Source organism: Lissotriton vulgaris, chromosome 2_1 (genome assembly GCF_964263255.1).
Source record: "Lissotriton vulgaris chromosome 2_1, aLisVul1.2, whole genome shotgun sequence".
Lineage (NCBI taxonomy): Eukaryota > Metazoa > Chordata > Amphibia > Caudata > Salamandridae > Lissotriton > Lissotriton vulgaris.
This window is the reverse complement of record NC_141687.1, coordinates 1,102,196,849-1,102,221,785: the sequence shown is the minus strand read 5'-3', so window position 1 is coordinate 1,102,221,785 and position 24,937 is coordinate 1,102,196,849. Positions and strand designations below refer to the sequence as shown.

Here is a 24,937-nt window from a genome sequence, read left to right as displayed (position 1 = left end):
GCATGTGTAGATTGTCTCATGTGAAAATCTTAATGTTTCAAGTTCACTTTTCCTCCAACCACTTTTTTCCCAACCCTGGAAGATGTTTTAAGTCTGCGACTGTCAAGAGTAAATTTCCAACCTTTTTCAGTACAGGAAAATATTAGAAAAAAGTTGGTGCAACCCAACACGCATGTCAGTAGGTTTGCACAGACTCAGGTTTGCACAGACTCAAAAGGGCATTCCAACCCTTGAACTATTTCTTACCAATACCTTCAGCCCAGTATGCAGACCTGCAGAAACGTGGCAGCATAAGGGAATTGCTAGTATGCAATCCTACTATGGTACGAACCCTGGCATAATTAGAGAGGTTATACCATAACTCTTATATAATGAGATTGCTGCCGTAATTTGTCGCCGCATTACATGGCACAAAAGAGACAAGTGAATTTTGTTACAGGGCAAGTAGATTTATGAAGCAACCTGCCCCATGGACAAGTAGATATTTTATTAAATTCCACACCCCTGGATAGTATATATTGATTTAGGGGTCTGAGGTCCAATATTGGTCTGAGGGAACCGTCCTTCTTTGGACTAAGGAAGTATAGGGAGTATACTCCTGTCCCTTGTTGGTGGAAAGGGACTTGCTCTATGGCCCACTTTTTCTGCATGCATTTCACCTCTTGTTGTAGCAGGGTGATGTGTTCTGTGGACATAGGACGATGTCTGGGTGGTATGTTTGGTGGTGTAGAAGTCAGTTCTAGGCAATAACCAGACTGGATAATTTCTCTCACCCACCTGTCCATGGTAATTGCGTGCCAAACAGGTAGGAACTCTTGGAGTCTGCCTCCGACCGGTGTTAAGTGGTCTGGAGGTAGCGTAATGAAGTCACTGTTTTGTGGCAGTGGAGGCTCTGGTGTTATTGCCTCCACGTCCTCTTCCTTTATTATTGTTACCTCTGTAACCTCCTCTGGTTGTGTTCTTGTTGAAGGAACCTTGTGTGTTACTTTTGTATGAGGCAGATGTTTGCGAGGTATTTCCTCGTGTATTTGCTCTGTATGAGGAGCGTCAAAAGGAGCCCCTATGTTGCAGAAATTGCAATGCACCCATTGATTTTGCGGTTTCTGTGTCTTTTTCCATTTTATCCAAAATGGTGTCGACAGCAGGGCCAAATACAAAGTCCTGATTGACAGGTTGGTTAAGAATGGTGGACTGCACCTCATTCTTAAAACCAGAAATACGCAGCCATGCATGTCTGTGTAGTAAGACGCTAGTGTTAATTGACCTAGCTGCGGGGTCTGCTGCGCCAAGCGCACATTTGATGGAGGCGTTTGATATGAATTTTCCCTCCTGTATGAGATCATTAGCTTGTGCTTTAAAAGGCTCAGGTAGGTGTTGCATTAGGCTTTCGAGCTGATCATAGTGCGCCCTGTCGTAACGAGCCAGTAGGGCTTGTGTATTAGCAATCCTCCATGAGTTGGAGGCTTGTGCTGCTAACCTTTTGCCTGATGTCTCCAGTATTTTTGACTCTTTGTCAGGGGGAGGTGCCTCCCCTGTTGTCTGGGAGATGGCTCTTTTACGTGTGTTAGCCACTACCAGTGAGTCTAGTGGCAACTGCCCTTTGATGTAAGTAGGGTCTGTAGGAGCTGCCCTATAATTTTTTCTATTCTGGGATTGATTACCCGTGCCCTGGCTGTATCCTTAAATGTCAGGTGTCTGTTTTAGAACTCCCTTTAACATGGGAAGTGTTCTGACACTTTTTTCTGCAGTAGGGAATGTGTCAAATAAGAAGTCTTCCTCCACAGGGTGGAATTGTGCTGCCCTGTCTATGAGTTGATTGAAGACTACGGTGTCATCAGTAGGTGACAGCTTAGTAGGATAAGTGGGTACATCAGGGAAGGGATGGGTGTTGTAAGGGTCTGTTGGCCCATCCCAAGGTTAACTTGTGGTTCAGGATCCTGTGGGAAACAATATAGAGGCTGTGGCTCATCCCCTGTGGTCCCCTCATTGTCCCCGTAGTGAGAAGGAGAGTAAGGAGAGTAAGGAGCAAAAGGTGTAGTAGGCATGATAGGTTGAAAAGGGATGAAGGGTCTATAGGGGGAAGTCCCAAAGTCCTTTTTCTTCAATGGAATAGGTGAATGAGGTTCAAAGTACAAAGGCCTCTTTTTCCTAAGCAGGATGGTAACTTTACCAGTCTCTGGATTAATATATATCTTTGCCTGGTCGTCTGATGGATCTGGGTGGAATAGTTCTTCCTCTACAGTCCTGGGTTGAGTGTCAGACTTTTTTGGGTCGGTAACACCTGGTTTTTCGACGACTTTTGGTCTTTTGTTGGATTTTTTTGGCCCGGGCCCTTTTTTCGGGTCGACAAGTGTCTTTGGGTCGACCGGAACTTTCGGTTTGACACGTTTTTTGTGCTCCATAGGCTTCTTTGGATGAGTGTCCTTTTCCGAGTCGATGTTCTTTTTTGGATCGACTGGTGTCTTTGGAGCAGTTCTCTTTGGGTCAACAGGTTTTTACAGCCTTGCTACGTGCTTCGGTACGGCACCCTTTGCGGGGTCGACGGATTTCGGAACCATAGGCTTGTTCGGGTCGGCGACCTTCTTTGGTTCGGTACCCTTTGGCTGTGTGCCTTTGTTCGGTTCGACTACTTTTCTGGGGTAGACAGTTTTTGGCTGAACGGCCTTTTTGGGGTCGACAGTCTTCTTTGGCTCGACGCTCTTTGGCTGTACAGCCTTTTTTGGATCGACGCCCATCGGGTCGACGACCTTCTTTGGCTCTGGAACCTTCTTCGGGACAATGGTACTGGGCCCTGGGGTCTCTGAAGGTTTCAGTTTCGATTTCGGAGCCGAGCCGGATGGCGGGGCTGGTGAAACTTTTTTATGATCTCGGAGCCTTTGGTAACAGGCTAATTGGTGTCAGGGGCAGGGTACTCACGATTTGCTCCAGTGGCATATCGTCATCGGAGTTCGAGTAGTCCTCAACGGTGACGATTTCTAGGTCAGAGTCTGGAGCTTCCGGTAGATCCTTGTCATCATCAAAGATGTTGTCCGGTTCCGGTGCCTGTCGCTGCATTTCTTGCCTAGCGGCCCGTCGGTTTCGTATAATTTTCTTCGATCGAAACTGGGCGCAGGCTGGGCAGGTTTCTTCCCTATGGTCTGGGGAAAGGCACTTGTTGCATACTGAGTGTTTATCAGTATGTGGGAGCTTGGAGTGGCATTGTGGGCACCTTTTAAACGGGCTTCTTTCCATCGACGGTCGGCTCACGTGGCGTCCAAAAGGCCCAACGGCCCGCGTTGACAACCGATTCGAGATGGAAGGCTGGATCGAGTAGAGAGGTACCGAACGAGAACAATACCGTCGAAATCGAAGGCCTTTTGGCCTTTACAAAAGTTTTGTTTTCGATTCCGAAGTTGCAGTATAGGAGTTAGCATCCGAACTCAATGGCGGAAAAATAGAATCTGAGAATGGAGAAGATGCCCATGCGCACTGTAGTCCAGGGGAGGAGTCACCTATCTCGTGATACTTCAAGACTCTTCCAGAACAACAAAGTGCAATCATCCGAACCCAACACTAGGCGGCGATCTATGCACAGATATGAATTCAGCAGCCCACATGCCTCGAACATTATTCTACATACTTTTGCGACCACAACATTCAAGAGCTTCGAGTCCCTTCCCCTCTGTGCCTCACTCCCATAAGTTATTGTAGGTAGGGGTTGTGCTCGTATAACTTCAACCAGTGGGGCAAATGAGGGACCCGTCAGTTTGGAATTGAGGTTTCTCATTGAGGCGACTAGGGTTATGCCCTTCCTTTTAATTGTATCTCTTTGGGTTGCCCTTGTCAATGATCACCCCCAAATATTTGTACTCTGTAACTGAGTCTATTCAAGTCTTATCCCAAAACCAGACAGGTACTTTCTCAAGGTTCTTTTTGATTGTCATGGTTTTGTTTTTTTCCAGGTTAATATTTAAATTGTTAGCCTCAGAGTACTCAAACGTGATATCAAGAAGATGCTGTAGACCCACCTTCATTTGTCTTATCAATACTAGGTCATCAGCGTAAAGTAGGCATGGTAGTACTAGGTTCCCAATCTTTGGAGAGTTTGAATTACTGGCATTTAATAGCGGGATCAGTTCTGCAAGAAACAGATTAAATCGCATTGGGGCCAGTACGCAGCCTTGCTTGAGGCCTTTTGTTGTTGGAATTTTCCTCAATAGGGTTGACCTGTCACCCAGCTTTACTTGAACCCAGGTCTTAGTATGCAAATTGATTAACAGGTTCAGTTACGCCTGCGGAATGCCCCAGCCTGCCAGTTTCAACCAAAGTTTGTGACGATTTACATGATCAAGAGCTGCCCGGTAATCGATGAAGCACAAATGTAATGGCGTTCTTGTGATCTCGTCCTTATCGATTAACAGAGCCATAATTGTTATGTTTGTTGTGGTCCCAACAGATTTGGAGAAGCCAGTTTGATTTAGGGGGATGATCGAATTGTCTTCCGCCCAGAGTTGAAGTTTATCCAGCAAAGTACCGGCAAAGTATTTTGCCTCATTGTCCAAGAGGGCAACTAACCGGTAACTCTTAGGCTGAGCCTTGTCACCTGATTTGAAGATTGGTTAAATTATCGAAGCCCGCCAAGATGGAGGGAGTAGGCCTGTCGTTCTTATTTCCCTAAACAGAGGACTACGTGCTTTCGCCCAATATTCTGTGTCTTGTTTGTAAAGCACAGGTGGAATTCCATTGGGCCCCGGTGCCCCTTCTTGTCTTCCCTTCTTGATGTACGTGTTGATTGATTTTATGTAATCATTTAAGGGTATACATCCTGGAGATTCTCCTTCATACCATTCCTCTGGTGTTGCATTTCTCTCGTTGGATTGATGCATTAAGATGTTAGGCCACTGTGTGGAATCCATGCTAGTTTCTGTGTGCAATAAGGTTTTTCCTTCTTGAAAGTGGTTTCCAAGATAAGTGGCCCAGTCTTTCTCGGCTATATTTGAAGACAGACCCTCGTCCACGGGTGGGTGAATCTTTTTATTGTTTCCCAGAATCTCGCACTGTTATTCAACTTAGAGTCCGCATGCCGTTTCGCCCATAGGATATCCTCGTTATCATGCCTGGCTTCCCAAATTGCTTGCTTCAGTCGTGCTTTCTGATGTCCCAATTTAGCTAGTTTTGTGATATTGGTTGGAGACCGGCGCACCTGCCGCAAGAAGTTTATGCTATTTTTGATGGATCTTATCTTGCTCTTTTGCGGCATGGTGAAGTTAGTGTGTCCTCTATAACCCTGCTGTGATTTAGATTTAACTGGGACAGAGAAAGATGTTGCCAGGGCATATGTATAATTTGGCCATCACTCTATTTTGTTGTCCCCTTCCTGTGATTCAAATAGAAATTTAGCAGCTTCCTGGAAGTTATCTTGAGTTTCTTGCGTACATTTCATTTTCCTAAAGTTGACTGTAGTGGTTGTGCCTGGTAGGCCCTTCCATTTCATTAACACCTTCAATGCTATGGGAATTCCCCTGCTGCGCTGGCTTTGGCTCATTTCCATTAGTTCATGCCGAGCTCAGCTCGTCATGAGTGTAGCAGCAGGCTACTGCATGACGAGCTGGGCTCGTCATGAGCGTGGAAGGAGTTAATCTTGGGATATTTGTGTGCAATATAAGTTCCTGGGGCCAGTAATATCTATCAACTTTGTCGCCCATACTAAATGAGAAAATTTCATTAAAGAGTTAGGGACCCAAAGGTACAGTCAAACGTTGAGTTTTTTGTTGATGATTGATAGGTGAATGCAGGGGGTGTATCACCTATAGTTCTGCCATTCGCTGCTCTAAGCAGGAGATGTTCAAAATCCTCTATAAGACGATGACCGATTTTTGAGGGAACTACTGATGAATTGGTACCCTGTTGCGGGATGTTCCATAACTGGTTATGTATTGAAACTTCCTCCGCTTTTGATGGGCCAAGTAGATGTAAATTAAAGTCTCCTGTCAGTATCATAGCTGGTGTATTGACCTCACTCATGCAAGACTCTACGAAGTTGGCCAATTGTTCTTCATCGTTAGATTTCTTGTTAGGATGAATGTGCGTGTTTACCATTACTATATCCTTGTGCTCATTCACTGATGGCCCCTTTGTGGTGGAGATTTTTATAGCAATGGATTCTGGTGTTGTTAAGGCCACTGAATGGACTGAATTTGCGCAGATGTTATTTACATAGATCAACAGACCTCCCTGCAGATGACCAAATCTTGCCCTTTTGAGGGCTGGTGCATATAAGCGTAAATATCCTTGTAGATGTGGTGGGTCCGTCATCCATTTCTCTGGGAAAGCAATGATATGGAATGAATTTTGATAATTCATGAAGGCGTGGTCTGACAGCTTGCGGTTTAGCCCATTGATGTTCCATGAACATATCCGTGATAAGTTTATTTCACCTTCTGGCAGATTATACCTGCTATTCTGTCATTTGCTTATTACTTGATTGATAACTACCCTCATGTGCCATCCCGAGTCTTCGTGGCAAAGACATTGATGTAAATGATTTAGGTGATGTCTCCCTGAATCCTGTGGCTGCCTAATGGTGACCGGCGAGGGACCCCTTGCCCCTCTCAGTATTGACTTAGAGGTGTTGGACCATTCTGTTACCCGTCTGTCCCCTAGCCACTGTATTAGTGGTGCTGGATTACCGGGCAAGTTGATGGGTTTCATTTTGAACCCCTCCCACGCTCATGACGAGCTCAGCTCGTCATGAGCCACGGTTCTCGTGTGCTCATGACGAGCTTAGGTCGTCACGGCCGTTAGAACGCTCACACGCGGGGATATTTCCCCTGCTGTGCTGAGCGTTCTATTGAAATGGGCGTGGCGAGCTCAGCTTGTCATGAGCACACGAGAACCGTGGCTCATGACGAGCTGAGCTCGTTATGAGCACCGGGGCGCTGTGCACGCCCCTCCCCCCAGCACAGCAGGGGATTCGGGCCAGCAGTGAAGGGGTTAAGCTCCAGTTTTCAAACATCATACTTACCTGTAATAATTTTTGTGCAATGGTTTCCGACCTCTTTGTTGTCCGTGTGGCCTCACCCCAGCAAAGGTCCCTTTGGCTGACAAACTCTACTGAGTCCAGGTCAGTTGAGTTTACCTCCGATAGTGAGGGTATATGTGATAATAAACAAAGAATGTTCCCTCGATTTAATATGTCATGAGCCCCTCTTGATCTATATGCTGGTGCAAACTCTAGTGTTTTTACATTCCTATTGAGGTCCTTTCCTCGGTTGTCTGATTGTGGTCTGTTGGTGGGCTCATGGGTATTTATGCTTACTTGAGGTGGTTTTATGATTCCTTTTGCCCTGTTCTGATCGTCTAGAATTAAGTTTGTAACTGGCCACCGCAGAGTAGCTCCATAGCTTCCACGTGAGCGGACTTAATTCTTATACTACAGTGTTTGAGTTCTATATGTTCATCTCCTCCAGTATTGGCTGCAGGGATGGGTGGATGATTTAGCGCCCTTTCTATTAGGTGATCTGGCTGGTTAGTAGAGATGGTGGTTGTAGAGAATTAGTTATCTTTGACCATGGGTCCTGCAGATGTTTGGTTGGTGGCGTGACGCTGTGTAGTAGTTTCTTCTGTTTCATTCTGCATGGCAATAATTGATGTTCAGCTTCCTCCCTGGCTAGTTTGCAATCCTTAAGAGTTCAGGTTTCTCCTTCTTCCCCAGGCAATGTTTGTCGCAAGGAACCAGTGAAGGCAGTCTTTTGATTAGAGTTTGAGACCAACCCTTGCCCAGGACACAATGAACTTTATTGTGTTTTGCCCGTTTCCGCTGGAGATGTCTGATGTGAAAGGTCAGATTTTTCAGGTGGCAATTGCCTGAAGAGGTGGGCAAAGTCCTCCTTTTTTTAGATTGATTTTTGATTCTTGCCTTTTCTCCTTTAAGCCCGCCTTTGTTTGGCATTAGAAGTTGCTCCTGGGTCAGCCGGTTCTGTCTCTTAGCCCCGAGAGATTCCTGATACTGATTCCCATTTATTAGTACGCTCATCTTTTTGGGCATTTCCTGTACTTGTCGGTTTTGAGATAGAGGGTGTCAGACTTGGATTTCCTGTGGTATGTATGCTTATTCCGTGCTTGTCCTCAACTGAATGGGTAGCCTTTAGGTTAGACTCGGTGGGGTTCCGTACTGAGTCTTTACTTTGGGTGCACAAGTCCCTCAGAATTAAGGGGAGAGAGGTGAGTTATGGACTTCTGTGCCACAGCTTCCAGGCATTAGCTTCAGCATGGGATGCTTATAGGCGGCAGCTTCTCTTTGCAGACTACTCCATCTCCTTGGACACTGTGCTCTTGGAGTCAGTGCCAGGTACTCACACTGGGTACTAGTGGGTGAAATTATTTACTTCTTGCCAGTCAGGACCACACAGCCTGGGTCAATAGTGCTACAGGGTCAACAAAACACAGCAAGTACAGCGGAGCAAGTTTTTAGCTCAGTTTAATTCGGGCCGGCCAATTGGGCACACTAGATAGAATTGACTGGGTGATCGTGATAACATGTTGAGACAGCTCGGCATGCTTCAAAAATGCTGCAGCTAATCCACGGTTGCAAAGACTGTTCAGTGACAGGATCACACCAATCATACTATCTGTGAGTCTGTGGTGGACAGACTCCTGCACCAGGGTTAGATGCTTCGGCTCCTTCAGACGATCAGCTCCCGTGGAGGCAGTCAGATTACTCCTTCCATCTCACTTAGGCAGAACTCCTTGGTTTCCAGGACAAGTCAGCAATTGCTCTTCCAGATCAGACTCCAGGTGATGTCCACCTCACCTCTAGGAAGCTAGCTGTCAGACAGACACCAGGACTGGTTGCGCAGTAGTCCTCTGGATGGTTGGCAGAGCCCCCACATCTTGGCTGAAGAGAACTTCGACAACAAAAAGGACAGCAATTTCCATTTTCCACTGAGTTGGTAGAGCATCTTTATTCTTGTCTTTGCAAAACTGGTTTGGGTTGGTTCCCCATTCAGGTGTCCCTGCCATGTGTCCTTTTAAAGCTGTCTTCCAGGCTCAACCTTTGGCTTGAGTGATAGTTTTCATAGTAGGGCTGTCTCCAGTTTGGATCACTCACAACGAGGCACAAAGAAGTGTGAGCAGTCAGCATCTTGACTATCAACAGCCACATCGGACAGTGACGAGGAGAGACTAGACTGCTCTCCTTCAGAAGGGCCCTTCACACCAGATACAGGTATTGCAGTTCTGTCCTCCACCCCAGCCATAATAAAATGGAAATCTCAGGAAGACGAATCGAATTTCTAAGAGAAAGGCGGGCTCCTCTTTCACCATTTGAGTGTCTGGGCTATCTCACTCCAGTCTTGCGTAGGTCAGCAACGCACCTGCTGTCTGGAAAATCAACCGCACCTCCAGTGTGGTCACAGGTAGAGGCCTGGGGCTACCAAAATGGAACAGGCTTGTGCCACTCAGTTTCACTCAGGCACTCATGGACTGCGTACCAACTCCACTAACATACATGCATATGTTCAAGTGCATGGGATCTCAGCACTAGGAACTTTGGGTAAATGGGACAGTAGGATCCCATTCACCTGACAGAGGTAAACTTACTATAATAAAAAAAATGGTATGCTGTCACCTCCAAGCTATAAGAGTGAAACTTGTGACAGGGGCAGTAGTCCTGCTGTCACTACGAATGTTCGCTTGGTACGTCCCATCGGGTTGAGGATAAGGTCAGAACTCATCATAAATCAAGAGGCCCTAGGCCTTAGGCCTCGCACAAACCCTGGATTAGTGTGATGCTGGGCCTAAACTCCAAAAAGCAGGTTTACAGATACTCACAGTTCGGGAAGACGGGGACAAGGGGGGCAGTAGTGTATACCATGCAACAGCACCATACTTTATTTTGTATCTACTTAGTACCAGTATAAAGAAATCAATAAGGCCCTTTTCAATTACCCTTCAGTTTCGGCAACAGAAATTGCTTGTAAAGGATTCACTGCCGCTTTTGAAGTTTTCTCTTTTCTATTCAAATATCTCAAAATAAAGAATGCCTTTTGTATTACAGGGGGTTTGGTAATCTATTCCTGTGCTTAATTTCACATTATTTTTATAACCTTTTTGTGAGCTCCAATTTCAATGTAACTGCATCTGTGCAAAATATTATTTTTATATTTTTTATCATTGGCTGGTCTGACATTTTCCTCTGACCATGTCCACCCCTTTTCCTATAGTAATAGACTGAGACCAGCCTATCACCAGCAGGATAAGGCAAGAGGCTTGAATTCTCTTTATGGTTCAAAATTTCTGATTGAATACCAGACATCCCTGATTTTCCAAGCAAAAAAAAAGCAATGAATTTTAGTCACTCCTGGGGACATCTGGCAGCACTCACATAGCAGGAGAGGGGCAGGTTCAATCTGAGACATCAGAAAAGGAGGCACTGAGCACACATTGTCATATGAAGGCTTGTTATGGCTAGAGATACAGCGCAGCAGCAAAACAATACGTGGTTTTTGAAAAAGGCGTGGTGCAAAGTTAGCAAACGGTTACCTTACTAGTCTAAAAGACTGAAAGTTTGGGGGGATACGTTGACCTCTAGTAATAACAACCCCTTCTATACGGCATTCACAGACAACCCTGCCCCTTCCCACATTGTCTGGACAGTGTTACCTGCAGTGTGCGTTCCCTGTCCAGCCCCATCTCCACCATGGCCAGCAGCACTTGCTCATTTAAGGGCTCCATGCGCCGCTCCATCTTGAGATGTTGACCCTCAGCAATGAGCTGCTCATGCAGAGAAGGGAGACAAAGGTTACCCTCAGGAGCAAAATATTACTGGTTATTAAAGTACTGCTGTTTCTAAAGTAAGACACGCCGCACACACCCAGAAACCAGACTCTGCACCATAAATTATCATACACTATCAATAGCACCCTCATCAAGTACATCATAGGCAAAAACTGTGCCAGAGGACATAAGTAATGGCCTGCTTACCCTTTCGAATTCAGGATCAGGATCCCCAAGCTTCATCCACTTGTGTTTGCAAATCTGCTCCATGGATAGTCGCTTAGTTGGCTCTAGGACCAGCATGTGCCGAATCAAGTGCTCACATTCTGCAAAATAATAGGAGAGTTCTCAGACACTGTTCCTTGAAAATGACAATAGACTCAACTGTGACTGGAAGGAGACCATGAACATTCTCCAGGTCTTCCATTTGATCTTAAACTTAATCAGAGATACAAAACTACTATCAATGAAATGGGCTAAGAAACAAAAGAGAGGACAAATTCATTGCATGGCATTATCAGAAGTCATTACAATTTTGCTTCTGAATTTAAGGACCATAAGTTACTTTCTGGTAGCACGGAATGTAGATTGGTATGTCAGGCTTTGGTTTTCACTCTATTGATACCTAATGCTGGGAACTGGATTTGTTTTGTTGATTTTCCAAAAACCTTTATTGAACAAAATTGCACAGCAAGGTTACAAGATTGCACCGTATCAAGACATTATATACAGGCATACAGTATATTGCAGCAGAGGTTACCTCAAACATGTATCACATGGAATCAATACAGAGGAGATATATCGTGGGAGCACAAGGGTAGTAGAGTGAACCACGGAAAGAGTCACCTTGAGTAGGGGAGAGAAGCTAACTGAGCATAATAATAATAATAATAATAATAATAATAATAATAATAATAATAAGGCAGAATGTAGTGTGAGCGGGGGAGCAAGCTACTTATTGACCATCACTGGACGCCGATGCGGGCGGAGCGCCGCCAGGGAGCTGAGAGTTGCGACTTAAGCGGTAAGACACAAGTGGACCCCATATGTCAATTGGACGGCATTTGACTGGCATAAGGTCCCAAAATTCGGACAGGAGTGTCTGACAGCATGATGCATCCTGCGTCCTTAGGTGCGAGCCGGCGACCCAAGCACATGGAGATCCTACACCGTGCGAGGACAAGAAACATGGCAGTTAAGCGGCGGGAGGCATCTGGAAAAAATTAAACTAAGCCTAAAAGGCAGAGCAGAGGATAGGGCTGGACCAGCGACGAGGTGATCTCAGAAATAGCGGCGCAGACCTCGCGCCAATATGTGGAAACCTGAGGGCCCAGCCAAGCAAGGTGGGAAAAGCCTGCCGCAGAGCCGCGCTGGCATCTATCATCAGGGAGCAACATGGCTGGAGTCCGGTAGAGCCTATGTAAATATTTGAAGTGGATAAGGCGCAGACAGTAGTTTGGAGATAGGCGTGTAATCTGATTGCAACAATAGAGCCAGTCCACTTGAGAGATTTCGACACCCAGGTCCCCACACGTGCACGGTCGGTGGTGATGGGAGATGCTGCCAGTGTGAGGGCGAGTGACTAGTTTCCGGGGTGAAGGGGATGTGTAAAGGAGGTCAAGAGTGGACGTCAAAGTCAAAATAAATTTATATAGCGCACTACTCACCCAGAGGGTCTCAAGGCGCTTGCGGTGAGGGGGTTAGTTACTTATCAAATAGCCAGGTTTTGAGTTGTTTTCTGAAGGAGAGGAGGTTGTGAGTGAGGCGGAGGTGAGTGGGGAGAGAATTCCAGGTTTTGGCCGCTAAGTAGGAGAATGATCTTCCTCCCATGGTGGCTCTTCGGATGCGTGGGATTGTGGCGAGGGCTTGTTTGGACGATCGTAGTTGGCGGGTGGGGGTGTAAAAGATCATGCGCGTGTTGAGGTATTTGGGTCCTAGGTTGTAGAGGGATTTTTGTGCGTGGATGAGGAGACGGAACGTTATTCTCTTGTTGACGGGGAGCCAGTGAAGGTCTCTCAGGTGATCGGATATGTGATTGTGGCGGGGTATGTCTAGGATGAGTCGGGGGGAGGAGTTCTGAATGCGTTGGAGTTTTTTCTGTAATTTGGCTGTGGTTCCGGCGTAGGGGGTGTTTCTGTAGTCTAGTCGGCTTGTGATAAGTGCTTGGGTGACCGTCTTTCTTGTTTCGGCGGGGATCCATCGGAAGATCTTTCTGAGCATAGGTAAGATTTTGAAGCATGATGATGAGATGGCGTTGACTTGTCTGGTCATTGAAAGGGAGGAGTCTAGAATGACTCCCAGGTTGCGTGCATGGTCCGTTGGTTTAGGTGCGCTGCCCAGGGCCGGTGGCCACCATGAGTCGTCCCATGCAGAGGGGGATGATCCTAGGATGAGGACTTCCGTCTTGTCTGAATTCAGTTTTAGGCGGCTGTTCTTCATCCACTCGGCTACGTCTTTCATCCCTTCGTGTAGGTTGGTTTTGGCGGTGTTTGGGTCTTTGGTGAGGGAGAGGATCAGCTGTGTGTCGTCAGCGTAGGAGATGATGTTGAGGTTGTGCTGGCGTGCGATGGATGCGAGGGGGCTCATGTAGACGTTGAAGAGGATGGGGCTGAGCGATGATCCTTGTGGTACGCCGCAGATGACTTCGGTGGCCTCTGATATGAAAGGGGGGAGGTGGACTCTCTGGGTTCTTCCGGCGAGGAACGAGATGATCCAATCCGGTGCTTTTCCTTGTATCCCAACATAGCTGAGGCTTTGTAAAAGGGTGCGGTGGCAGACCGTGTCAAACGCTGCGGAGAGTTCCAGGAGGATGAGGGCAGCTGTTTCCCCTTTGTCGAGTAGTGTTCAGATGTCGTCTGTGGCTGCGATGAGGGCGGTCTCAGTGCTGTGTTTGGCTCGGAGCCGGACTGTGTGGGGTCGAGGGAGCCGTTAGACTCGAGGAAGGCGGCGAGCTGATTGTGGACGGTCTTCTCTATGACTTTAGCGGGGAAAAGGAGAAGCGAGATGAGGCGGTAGTTCTTAAGTTCAGTGGGGTCTGCTGTAGGTTTCTTCAGGAGGGCACTGAGTTCGGCATGTTCCCAGCTTTCGGGGATGGTAGCGGTGTTGAGGGAGCAGTTGATGATATCACGGAGATAAGGTGCGACGATGGAGTCGGCCTTGTTGAAGATGTGGTGAGGGCATGGGTCAGTTGGTGATCCGGAGTGAATAGAGTTCATCAAGCGGATGGTGTCTTCGGTGCTGATCGGGTTCCAGGCGCAGAGGGTGGTGGTGGGGGACTTCAGATCGGTGGTGAGGGGGGTGGACTGGACGCCGAAGCTGTTATGTATGTCAGCGATTTTGCTGTGGAAGAACGAGGCTAGAGAGTCGCAGAGGTCTTGAGAGGGAGTGATGTCGTTGGTGCCGGCGCTGGGATTGGTAAGCTCTTTGACGGTGCTGAAGAGTTCCTTGCTGTTGTGGGCGTTGTTGTCGAGTCGATCCTTGAATGCTGATTTCTTGGTGGATCGGATCAGCTGGTGGTGTTTGCGGGTGGCGTCCTTGAGGGCGGTCATCTTGTCTGTGGTTGGGTTTTTTCGCCAGGCTTTCTTGAGGGTGCGGCAGTTCTTTTTGGAGTTCTTGAGGTCGTCATTGAACCAGGAGGCTTTTTTGCCAAGTGGCTTGTTGTGATGGTTTTTCAGGGGCGCTAATTCATCAGCGCAGTGGGTGATCCATTGTGCGTGATTGATGGCTGCTTGATTTGGGTCCGAAGATTTGGCGGGAGGGTTTTGGTTTAGCGATGCGGTGAGCTGGTCGGTGGTGATTTTGTTCCAGTTTCTGCGGGGGACTTGTTGTGGGTGGTGGTGGGTGGTGGTCTTTCTGAAGATGAAATGGACGCAGCTGTGGTCCGTCCAGTGGAGTCCTGTGGCGGGATTGAAGGAGACGTGCTTGCTGGAGGAGAAGATTGGGTCGAGCGTGTGTCCAGCGTAGTGGGTGGGGGTGTTTACCAGTTGTTTGAGTCCGAGATTGGCGAGGTTGTCCAGAAGGGTGGTGGTGTTGCTGTCGTTCTTTTCCAGGTGGAAGTTGAGGTCCCCTAGGAGAATGTAGTCCTCGGAGGGGAGGGCGTGTGGGCTGATAAAGTCAGTGATGTCTTCGCTGAATTGTGTGCGGGGTCCTGGTGGTCTGTAGATGAGGGTGCCTCTAAGTGTGGTCTTGGGGTCGGTGTGTATCTGGAAGTGAAGGTGTTCGGCGGCTGTGAGGGTGTCGTCGGAGCTGGTCGTGATGCGGATGGAGTTCTTGTGGACGATGGTGATGCCTCCTCCTGTTTGGTTGATGCGTCCTTTCGGATGATCTTGTAACCGTCCGGGATGGCTATGGCGATGTCGGGCGCTGATGAGGCGTTCATCCAGGTTTCTGTAAGAAAGGCGACGTCCGGCGTTGTGGTGTCTAGTAGGTTCCATAATTCAATGGCGTGTCTGTGGACCGAGCGGGTGTTGAGCAGGATGCACTTCAGGTGGTTATTGTCGGAGCTCTGTTTGGCGTTTGTGGATGTAGTGTGGGTCCTGATGCAGCAGAACTTGCAGGATTGACAGGTGAAGGGTCCATGGGCGCATCCTGGGGCGGCTTGGTGGCAGTCGGGGAGACGGCCTGTGTTGAGTGCAGAGAGGGTTGTGGCGTCTTATGTTAGGCGGGTGGAGTGGATTTTGAGGGGGCCAGGGGGTCTGGCGCTGGGCGCGGGCCAGGCACGGATGGGCGAAGACGGGCTTACCTTTGGCGCGCCCGCTGCGCGTACGCGACTCTGCCATAAGTAGAGAGTGGAGGGGGCGGAGCGAGGGAGGAGCAGCTGGGAGGCGGGAGCGGGGTGGCGAGTGGGGAGGAGAGCGGTCCAGCTGGAGGGAGCGGGGGTGGGGCCGGATCAGCGGCAGGGAGCGCGGCGGAGGACGGAGCAAAACCAAATGCAGGCACAATAATTACAGGGGCAATACAATTACAGCTCAATACTACAATTACAGCTCAATACAAAGCAGGGGCACGAATACAAGCTCAATACTTATCAGCGATGGTGCGGGAGGAGCGACCAGCTCTGACCAGGTCAGGTCGTGGAGGAGGTGGCTGGGGGAACGAGGAGTGAAGCTCCAGGCAGCTAGCCCTGAGTTGATAATAAAACAGAGTGTCATGGGGCCGGAGTCGGCAGCAAGTGAGAAGAATGTCTCCTCAGGATAGAGGTCCGACACTGTGGAAAGCCCTAAGCAGGTGGCATGTTTAACCATCCCAGAAGCCTGGAGGGCAGGGAAAGCCGGATGATGAGCAATACGCATAGCATTTGCGGAAAGCATATCGGAGCTGGAAAATTTACGGAACCCATCCCAGGACCAGAGCAAGGTCTCCACTGTATCGATCTCAGTGCGTGGGAGTTTCACCAGGGCGAACAAGGCAGTTGTGAGCGGCCACGGGGAGCAAGGTCAGTCTCCACCGCAACATGTGGCTGAAAAGGAGTGGGGTGGAGCCAGAAATGAAGAAAACTGGCCTGGGCGCTAAGGGCATAAAGTTTAAAATCGGAGCACCAAGGCTGCCACACGAAATTGGGAGGGAGAGAATATTATATGCAATCCTGGGCTGTCGACCGGCCCAGACTGGAGTAATGAGCAAAGAGCGGACTTTGCAAAAAAGTGGGCAGTGAGGGGGGTGGGATTATTGACGAATAGGTATAAAAACCTCGGGAGAGCCACCATCTTGACGATGGCTATGCGGTCGGCCAGAGACAAGAGCAACCGGTTCCAGAGGGGAATCTTGGACTCAAACCAGTCCACGGCGCGAGCAAAGTTAGCTCTCCAAAGTTCATCCACGTCCCTACTCAGCCAGATGTCTAAGTATCTAGTGGGACTCGACGCCCACACGAAGGGGTAATCCAAATTGAAAGGCACCGTGGCATCAGTGAGGGGGAAAAGAGACTTATTCTAGTTGACCTGGATGCCGGAGTAGCCCCTAACCATATCATCTCATGAACCAGAGGGCTGAGGTTCTCCTGAGGATTGCGGACATAAAGAGTAACGCTGTGTGCGTACATGGAGACTATGAGAGCGCAAGCCACAAAGCCGAGGACTCTCTGGGTGTGGTGCTGTCGAAGTCTAGCTGATGTCTTGCGATGGCAAAAAGCATGGGTGACAGCGGGCACCCTTGCCTAGTACCATGCTCGATGGAGATGGGCTCAGATATTTAATCGTTAATCCAGAGGTGGCCAGTGGGGAGGGTATAGAGAAGTAATATTTTACGTGTGAAGACTGGTCTGAAGCCCAAGCTGGGGAGGAGATAGAAGAGGAAGGACCACTCTAAGGTATCAAAGGTTTTGGTGGCCTCAAGTGGTGCGGCCACTGGCGGGAGCGGCAGGTTAATTTGATGGGGATGGAGAAGATGGTCCGGAGATTGAAAGAGGTCGCGAGGCCGGGAATGAATCTGGACTGATCGGGGCAGGCAATGAGTGGCATGATGGTGAGAAGGCTAGTAACTTAGTGAAGATATTATTATCCATATTGATCAGTGACAAGGGGCGATAGGAGTCTTGCAGCTCAGGGGATTTATAAGGCTTTAGGAGTAGAGTAAGTAGAGCTTCGCAGAGTGAGGGGGGAAATTGACCATTCAAAATAGGATTCGTTGTACATGGCAGCTAAGTGCGGGACCAGAAGGGTCACAAAGGACTTATAGAAGGAGACTGGCAGGCCGTCCGAGCTGGGGGCCTTGACATCAGGCATGCCATTGATAGCGGCAAGAATTTCTTCTTTAGAGAAGGGCTATGAGCTAGCATGTCAGGGTTGGGGTCCCGGGAGTAAGGGAGGCAGCGGGGAGTAAGGGAGGCAGCGGGGAGTGAGGGAGGCGCAGACAGGAGAATGATCTGAGAGGGTGCGCACCATGTGTTCAACAGAGGTAAGCCAAGCAAGGACGTCCGGGGTGGTGATCCAAAGGTCCAGGCGGGACCAACAGCCGCGAGAGCCGGTTACGCGGGTGCCTCGGGGCGAGTGTGGCGCCACACGTCTAACAGGGAGTTGTCAGTGAGACTGGAGCTTAGTAGTGAAACCGCGCGGTGAGAAGCGTGAGAACCAGAGCAATCCAATGTGGTGGACAGTGTTACATTAAAGTCGCCCCCCCAGAGGAGTGCAGCAGGGCCCATGGACGAAATGTGGTGCCAGACGTGTGCAAAGAAGTCTGGATCGGATTATTGGGACCATACAGCACAGCAAGCGTCAATGGCTGGGCTTGAAGGGTACCATGAAGGATCACAAAGCGCCCCCCAGGGTCGATAACTACCAGGGAAGTCTGCCACGGAAGTCCTCTGCACAGCAGGATGGATAGCCCCCGAGAGTAGTTAGAGTAAAAGGAGGAGTGTATTTCGCACCAATGCCTGGAAAGAAGTCTAGAGGAGGTCGCAGGGAGCAGGTGAGTCTCCTGCATAAAGCAGATGTCTACCCTATTCCGGGTGAGGTGGGCGTGGACCAGGCGTGCCTTGCGGTGGTCGTTAAAACCGTGGACGTTCCAGGTCCAGAAAGCAGTGTCTGTCATAGTGCCATGTAAAGGAAATAACTGTCGAGGGGGGCTGGATGCGAGGGTGAAACCTCGTGCAGTCGGATGGAGCGGTGCTGTAGGTAGCAGAGGAAGAAGCACTGTGCAATAACATTGGAAGCACAATAAAATAACAGTCAAAATCACAACAAAAGCTTTGTAAGGATGAGACAGCCCCCACAGCACAAAACCCCTGGTAAGTCAGTTAGCAATAGATGCGCAATGAGGATACATTACAGTAAACCAGAGGCTTGTAGTAGAACGACCTGTACGAATGGGATGACGTGTGATGAAGGGACCAGAAAGAAAAGCATATGACGAAAACAATAAGGCCTCAGGAGGAGGTAACAAACCCCAGGAACCCCCCCACCCCACCACCCACACCTACCCGCCAATCAGGCTGAGATACCACCCATACCCACAACTGGGAAGGGAGAAGTCTATATCCAAGGAGGGAATCATCCCGTGGAGGTATGGTGTCGCTCAGCACACACCCCTGCCAAAGAGGCAGGATGGCCAAGCCGTAGGTCGTAGGAGACAATAGAAGAAAGGACACCAGGGGATCAGAGGCACCAAGCCTGAAGCATAGTTATGATATGAAGTGCCCTACGGCGAAAAAAGAACAAAGTGGGCCAATTCGAAACAGGTAGCTGAGCAACGTGAAGAAAAACCAGCAAAAGAGTCAAAAGTGCACTACAGTACAAGCATTGTGCCTTAAGTTGCCGTCAGCAGTGGCTTGAGAGTTAGCAGGGGAGGATCGATGTGACCGGTCTAGTTTCTTTGCGAAGGCCAAAGCGTCCTTGGGATCCGAAAAAACGAGCATCTTCGAGCCCTGCCTGACTCGCCGTTTAGCGGGATATGCAAAGGAGTATGAGACTTCATGCTTTTAGAGGATCCATTTTGCAGGGAGGAACTCATGACGGTCACCCTGCACCGCCATGGTGTGGTCGGGGTAGAACGACAAGGAGTTGCCCTGATGACGAATCTTGCCCTTCTCCCTGGCCACTCGAAGAATGGCATTGCGGTCCCTGAAGTACATGATTTTGGAAATGATTGGGCGAGACGAGGACCGAGGGAGCGATGAGCCGCTCAACGATGAAGACTGAGGATAGGACATCGCCAAAAAGTTTGCGAACAAGCTGCTCTACAAGTCCTCCATTCACGAGATATTGGTGGATTCGGGCACACCCGTGATGCAGAGGTTGCTCCTACGGGAATGTGCCTCCAAATCCTCATTTTTGTTCCGTATCAGCTCCAGTATCTTATCCATCTGAAGAAGCTTTTGCCGATCCTGAGTGGCGATCTTCAGCATCAGAGACCCTCGTTTCAACATGAAGCAGGCGAGCGTCATGAGAGTCCACACGGGCCTTGAAAGTGTCAAGACGAGACAACTGCTGTTCAAGCTGGGCCGCAATGCCTGTGACTGTGAATGTGACTTCCAACATGATGGACTTAAGATCATCCTCCCATGTTGAGGCCTTCTCTGTAGTGCCGGTAGGGTCACCTCCATCAGGGACCGTACCATCCTGGCGTGTTTGCGGGCATTGATCGAAGGCGATCTTTGGTCGTTTGAGGTCGGTTTTCCCCATGGCCGGGCAGAGGCAAGTGAGAAAAGCAGTCAGGCAACATGAGGGAGGCCGCAGCTAGGGCGCAAGATAGCAGTGCCCAGGTGGCAAGGAGGCAATAGTGTAGGCCCTCAATAGGCAGGCGGGGGCCAGGCCAGATGCGCGGTGCGGCGAGAAAACCGCAGGTGACACCCCCCACGATGTTGGTTTGCAACAGGTGCCCAGCAGGTACACGGGTCCCACAGAGGAATGGCGAGGAAGGCGGTCCGGTAGGGCAACCGGACCGGTGAGGTGGTGTAGGGAGCCCGCAGAGTTAGGTGCTGCCTGGTTAGGAGTGGTCCCAGCAGTACCAGCCCCGACCTCAGTAGCCGCAGAAGAGGGTGAAGCCGGGGGGGTCGGTAGCAGCGGGGAGACATGGGGGAGTGCAGCCCCCAGCGCGGGCCAGTGCAATGAGACCAGCGGGTGGAGAAACTACTGGGATAACCCAGCAGCCATGATGAAAGATGAGGCCCCACGGCACAGCTCACATGCCCCCAACCCTGCCGCGGAAGCCCCTACAGCAGCAGCGCCTACCTGGACCGGTGGGAGACGAATAGCAGACGGGCCCCCAGAGGGCCACTGCAGGAGTGTGATGGGCAGAATGGCTGCCGGGCCGTGTCCAGGTTGCAGAGGGCCGGGGCGCCCACAAGAACGGCCCCCAGCCGAGCCCAACAGGAAGGTCGTGGTGAACGTCAGGCGCGGCCACCGGTGCCAACAGGCAGAAGATACGTGGCGGCCACTGTACGGCCCAGGGCCGGCCGCCAGTCGGGATGATGGCCGTGAAGAGCCGTCCGCCAGGCAGTGCTGGTAGGCAGACAGCCGAGAGGCCGGAGTCGAAGGGCAGCAGAAACTAACCTGGAAGCAGCAGCGGAGCGCCGGGGGGGGCGCACCAGAGGGGGACAACGAGTGGCGGGGAGCACGCCACCCAAGTCGTCAGGCCCGGTGGAGGTAGTCCATCGTGGCAAGCGCCAGTAGTTAAAAAATAGCTCCCACAAAGAGAAGGCCAGGGCCAGATGGTACGGCTCGCACACTCCCAATCCCGCCACAGGGCACTCCCACAGCGGCAGAACTCACCGTCTTCGGCGGTCGAGAAGTGGAGGCTGTGCACAGTCGAGGCTCCGGTCACAGGAGGTCGCCAACGAGGGGTAGCAGGAAGGCCAGGCCACGCCAGCAGAGAAGCCCAGATCCAAGGCCTAGGTACAGCGGCAGAACTCGTCTCAGAGGTGTCATAGGGGGCCGAAAGTCGGATCAGGGAGTGCCCCAGGGTGAGGTAAGTGAGGATGGCATGGTGTCAGCGATGGGGAAGTCTGCAGGATTTTTGGCGGATAATCGGCTTGGCCGGCAGAGCCTACTCAAAATGCAGCCATCTTGCAGCTGGCTAAGCCACGCCCCCAGGAACTGGAACATTAAGTCAAAAAGTTGAAAACAATTCTGTAGCTGCCAGAAGACTAAATGTCCAGCCCAGTGAGATTAGCAGGAGTTAAAGCTATTTACCCTTAGTAGCGGACCTTAATAAATGGTGTCTTCATTAAAATCATCAATACTGAATACCTCTGGCCATAAAGAGGCTACCCGAAAAGCTGATGAATTGGGAGGATACATTTCTCCAACCCAAGCAAATACAACGCCAATTTAAAGAAAACATGTTCTTGCTGGTTTTTATCTTTTAATAAAAATGCATAAAATAAATGTCAAAAACAGTGGAAAAATGAAAGGTATGTTTAAACCAAATGGAGTAGTACAGATAACTAGACAACCTCCACTGTACGGTTTTAAAAGAGTAAAATGAAAGGTGACATTTTCTTTCTGTATCTTGCCTTAACAGAGGAAAACACACCTGTTACTGATCTGTAGTTATGGCTTTGCGGCTTGAAATGTTTCTAGATTCACTGTCTTTAGCATAATTCCACCCTCTAGAGGTTGGGTTTGGAAGACGTTTTAGTAGTTTTTTTTTTGGGGGGGTGTCGTCTTGGGGTGGAGCCTTATTACTCGCCACAACACTGACCGTAAGCCTACAAAACCCATGCAAGTGACTTCAATATTCTATTCCTTTTTCTTGTTTGAAGTACTTGCTCGATCACCGGCGAGGTGGGATGGCCACATGTGAATCTAGAAGAATATCAAACTGCAAAACCATTCTTACAAATATTTAACTGGTATCTTTCACAGGGTGAAATCTGTTCCAGAGTCACATCCTGTGCACTTATTATGTAGTTGTACTATTCCCAAGTGCAGTGGAGTTTGATAAGGGAGTAGTACCAAATGAATGTTTCAAAATAGTCTGATCTGCTACAGTGTCACTTTTTGCTCAAATGTCTCCTGTACAGTGAGCGTTAATCACGTGTTCTGCTGATCATGCTGCAGCATTACAAATGTCTTTCAGTGACACATGACCAAGAACAAGTAATGTAGCCCTGATTTTAGGGCCCAGCCACTACATCCAGAGTGGAAGACCAGGATGTTTGATAGAGTGTAAGAGACATTTAATTGAAGGCTGAAGAATTTAATGATAGTTTTGACAAACTTCATGAGTTCAGCAGAGAAATTACAGGCTAAATTCACAAACTCTTGATGGTTTATATACTGATATAAGGCATGTACCTCTGATGCCTGTACGGTTTTAGCATTAAAGCAGTAGTGGAAATAGAATAGGAGAGATATGGACATCAGGGCATGAGATATACGTTGGAAACCACCCATAATTTAAAGAGTTTAGAATTTGCTTGAATGGGTAAGGAACATTTTGGATATTTTGAAGAAGAGTGTAGTTTAGTATTTGGATTCAGTCACACAATTTTCATGGAAGTTGAACTGACTGAAGGTACATAGCACGACGGGTCCACGGTGGTCTTGTGGATGATATGAGATCTTTACTGCCCACTGCAATAGTATTGCATTTATAGATGTGACTGAAACAAGGACATCATGTACGAACAGACGGTTAATAAGCTAGTTTCCAATTACAGTATTCTTGTTTGCTAAGGTGAGTAGAAGGCCGAAAGGTTGTTTGTCAGTACTGTTGAGTAGGATGCTTTAAGTTGTTTTGGTGCTTATACACCCTAAAGCAATGTCAATGGTGGTTGTAAGTAAAAAAGAAAAATGTGTTTAATGTCTTGCAGACTTCTGTCCATACGAACTTTGCAAGCACAAAGGGGTTGGCAGTTAACAAGTCTCACGCTTAATTTCAGGGGTCCCAAGGCTCTAAAGAGAATCAGGAGTCGTACCTGTGGCTCAATAATTTTGATTGGATTTCTGATAACATATCTTGGGTTATTTTTTTTTAATTAAGACAGAGTACAGGCCATGATTCCTATGGGAGCTACCACATATTTGGGTCCGGTTTTTTGTTTTAGGTTTAGTTTCAATATATAATGTGGCAATATAATATTGAAAGTGGATTGCATAGTGTCTGAAAGTCAGTCAATGGTTTGATGTTGTCCGGTTGGTTATGCGGGTGGTGTCTTTTTGTATTAGCGGACATCGTTTTAAGGGAATTGTAAAACTTGGATTATAGATTTTGTATTCTGAATGAAGTTGGGAAAATCACTTGAGGCATCCATTCTTGAATAGATGTGAGGTCATTAACATTCCTAATAAGGCCAGGAGATGGGTTTTACCTTCTACTTTAAAGTCTTTATTGTCCTACAGCGAAATTACTTTTTAGATTTAGTTATTGGTTTCAGTAAAATTGCAATCCTTGATTTGATCGTAACAGTATCTCGTAATATGGTAGATTTTGCTGTGATGGTAGATTGGGGTATTAAGGACAAGGAAGAGTAAGGGAATGATAGGTAGTCTTCAGCAGATACCCATTGGTGGTATTGTATTTGTATGAGATTGTAAGTGAAAAACAATATATGGTTTGTGTCAAAATTAGGCCTCGCAGAAATTAAAATTACAAAGCATGAATTGCATAGTTTTGGGAATTTCATGGTATGTTAAGTGAAGTTACTTATGTAGGAAATTCGCCATTTCTGTGTGATTACCCTGGACCCTATATTTTCCCTGGCAGTAGAACTCTGTGCACTTCAGCCATGCTAACCAAAGATAAAGCGCCCGTGCTCCACCTTTCAACATGGAAAAATTAGGATATTCCTACTTGGCATATTTAACAGACCTAGTTGCTAGTATATGGTACAAAAGTGCACTCAAGGCTTGTATGTTAAATGTCACAAGTGGACTGTAGCACCTATTGTGCCATTCACTACAGTGACACTGTAAACAGGCTTACTCTCTTTAGACTGACGAAACAAATTCAAAGTGCAAATTACACCTGTCCAAATAACCAACTCTGATAGGCCTAAAACCTCCTTTTGAATATTTATGTCAATCCTACATAGGCCTTATTGCCCATAAAGCAGGTTGCATGGTATTTAAAAGAAAGACATGTTAATGCTTAATGTTACACTCCCTCCAGGGAAAAAGCCCTAAAAGCTATTTTCACCAGAGGAAGGATAGTTGTGCCATAAGAAAATAATGAGATGCAATATTAAATACTATTACTGTATCTCAGTAATGCTACTAGTGAAAACAATAATTAAACAACTACTAGATTAGCTATGGAAAACGCAATTCTGTTTTGAAGTCGGACTTTTACCTAAATGCTAAGAAAAAGTAACTTTTAGAAACTCGCCTTTTTCCAGACTGAAAATCTTGGGGATTAAGCAGCATTTGCTCTCCCACTTCTGCCAGCCAGTAATAAGCATTTGAATAGGTGAGAAAAGCCTTCCAGGAGCAAACAGGCTGACCTGAATGGGCAGCAATGACCACATTGAACCTGACAGAATATGCAGTTGAGCCGCAAGCATCCTTTTGAGCATTAAGATGTTAAATCCTGCTTAAACGTCACATCCTCCATAAAAGGTCGCTGGGGTGCACGTCAAAGAGGCCTCTCAAGTCACAGATCAAAGTTATCTGACACCTAGGCATGGCCCTTATTCGTCCCCTCAGCCTGCCAGGTTCCAATCAGAGTGGGCCTCTTTATGACATTACAGTATCAACGTCTCTTAAATGTCTTCCGAGTTTACATATAATACTTGAGACCACTTCAA

At 48.2% G+C, this 24,937-nt stretch overlaps 1 protein-coding gene across 2 annotated transcripts in view; it reads right to left on the bottom strand.

The window, feature by feature from the left end:
* The window catches only part of SIK3 (SIK family kinase 3), a 467,469-nt gene that overhangs the window by 229,121 nt on the left and 213,411 nt on the right, over window positions 1-24,937 (bottom strand). For both annotated transcript variants that reach the window (XM_086956798.1, XM_086956799.1), the window contains exons 4-5: window positions 10,963-11,081; window positions 10,642-10,752 (exon numbers count right to left, since the gene is read on the bottom strand). In XM_086956798.1, the coding sequence (XP_086812924.1) occupies window positions 10,642-10,752; window positions 10,963-11,081 (230 nt within the window). The remainder of the gene's footprint in view (window positions 1-10,641; window positions 10,753-10,962; window positions 11,082-24,937) is intronic.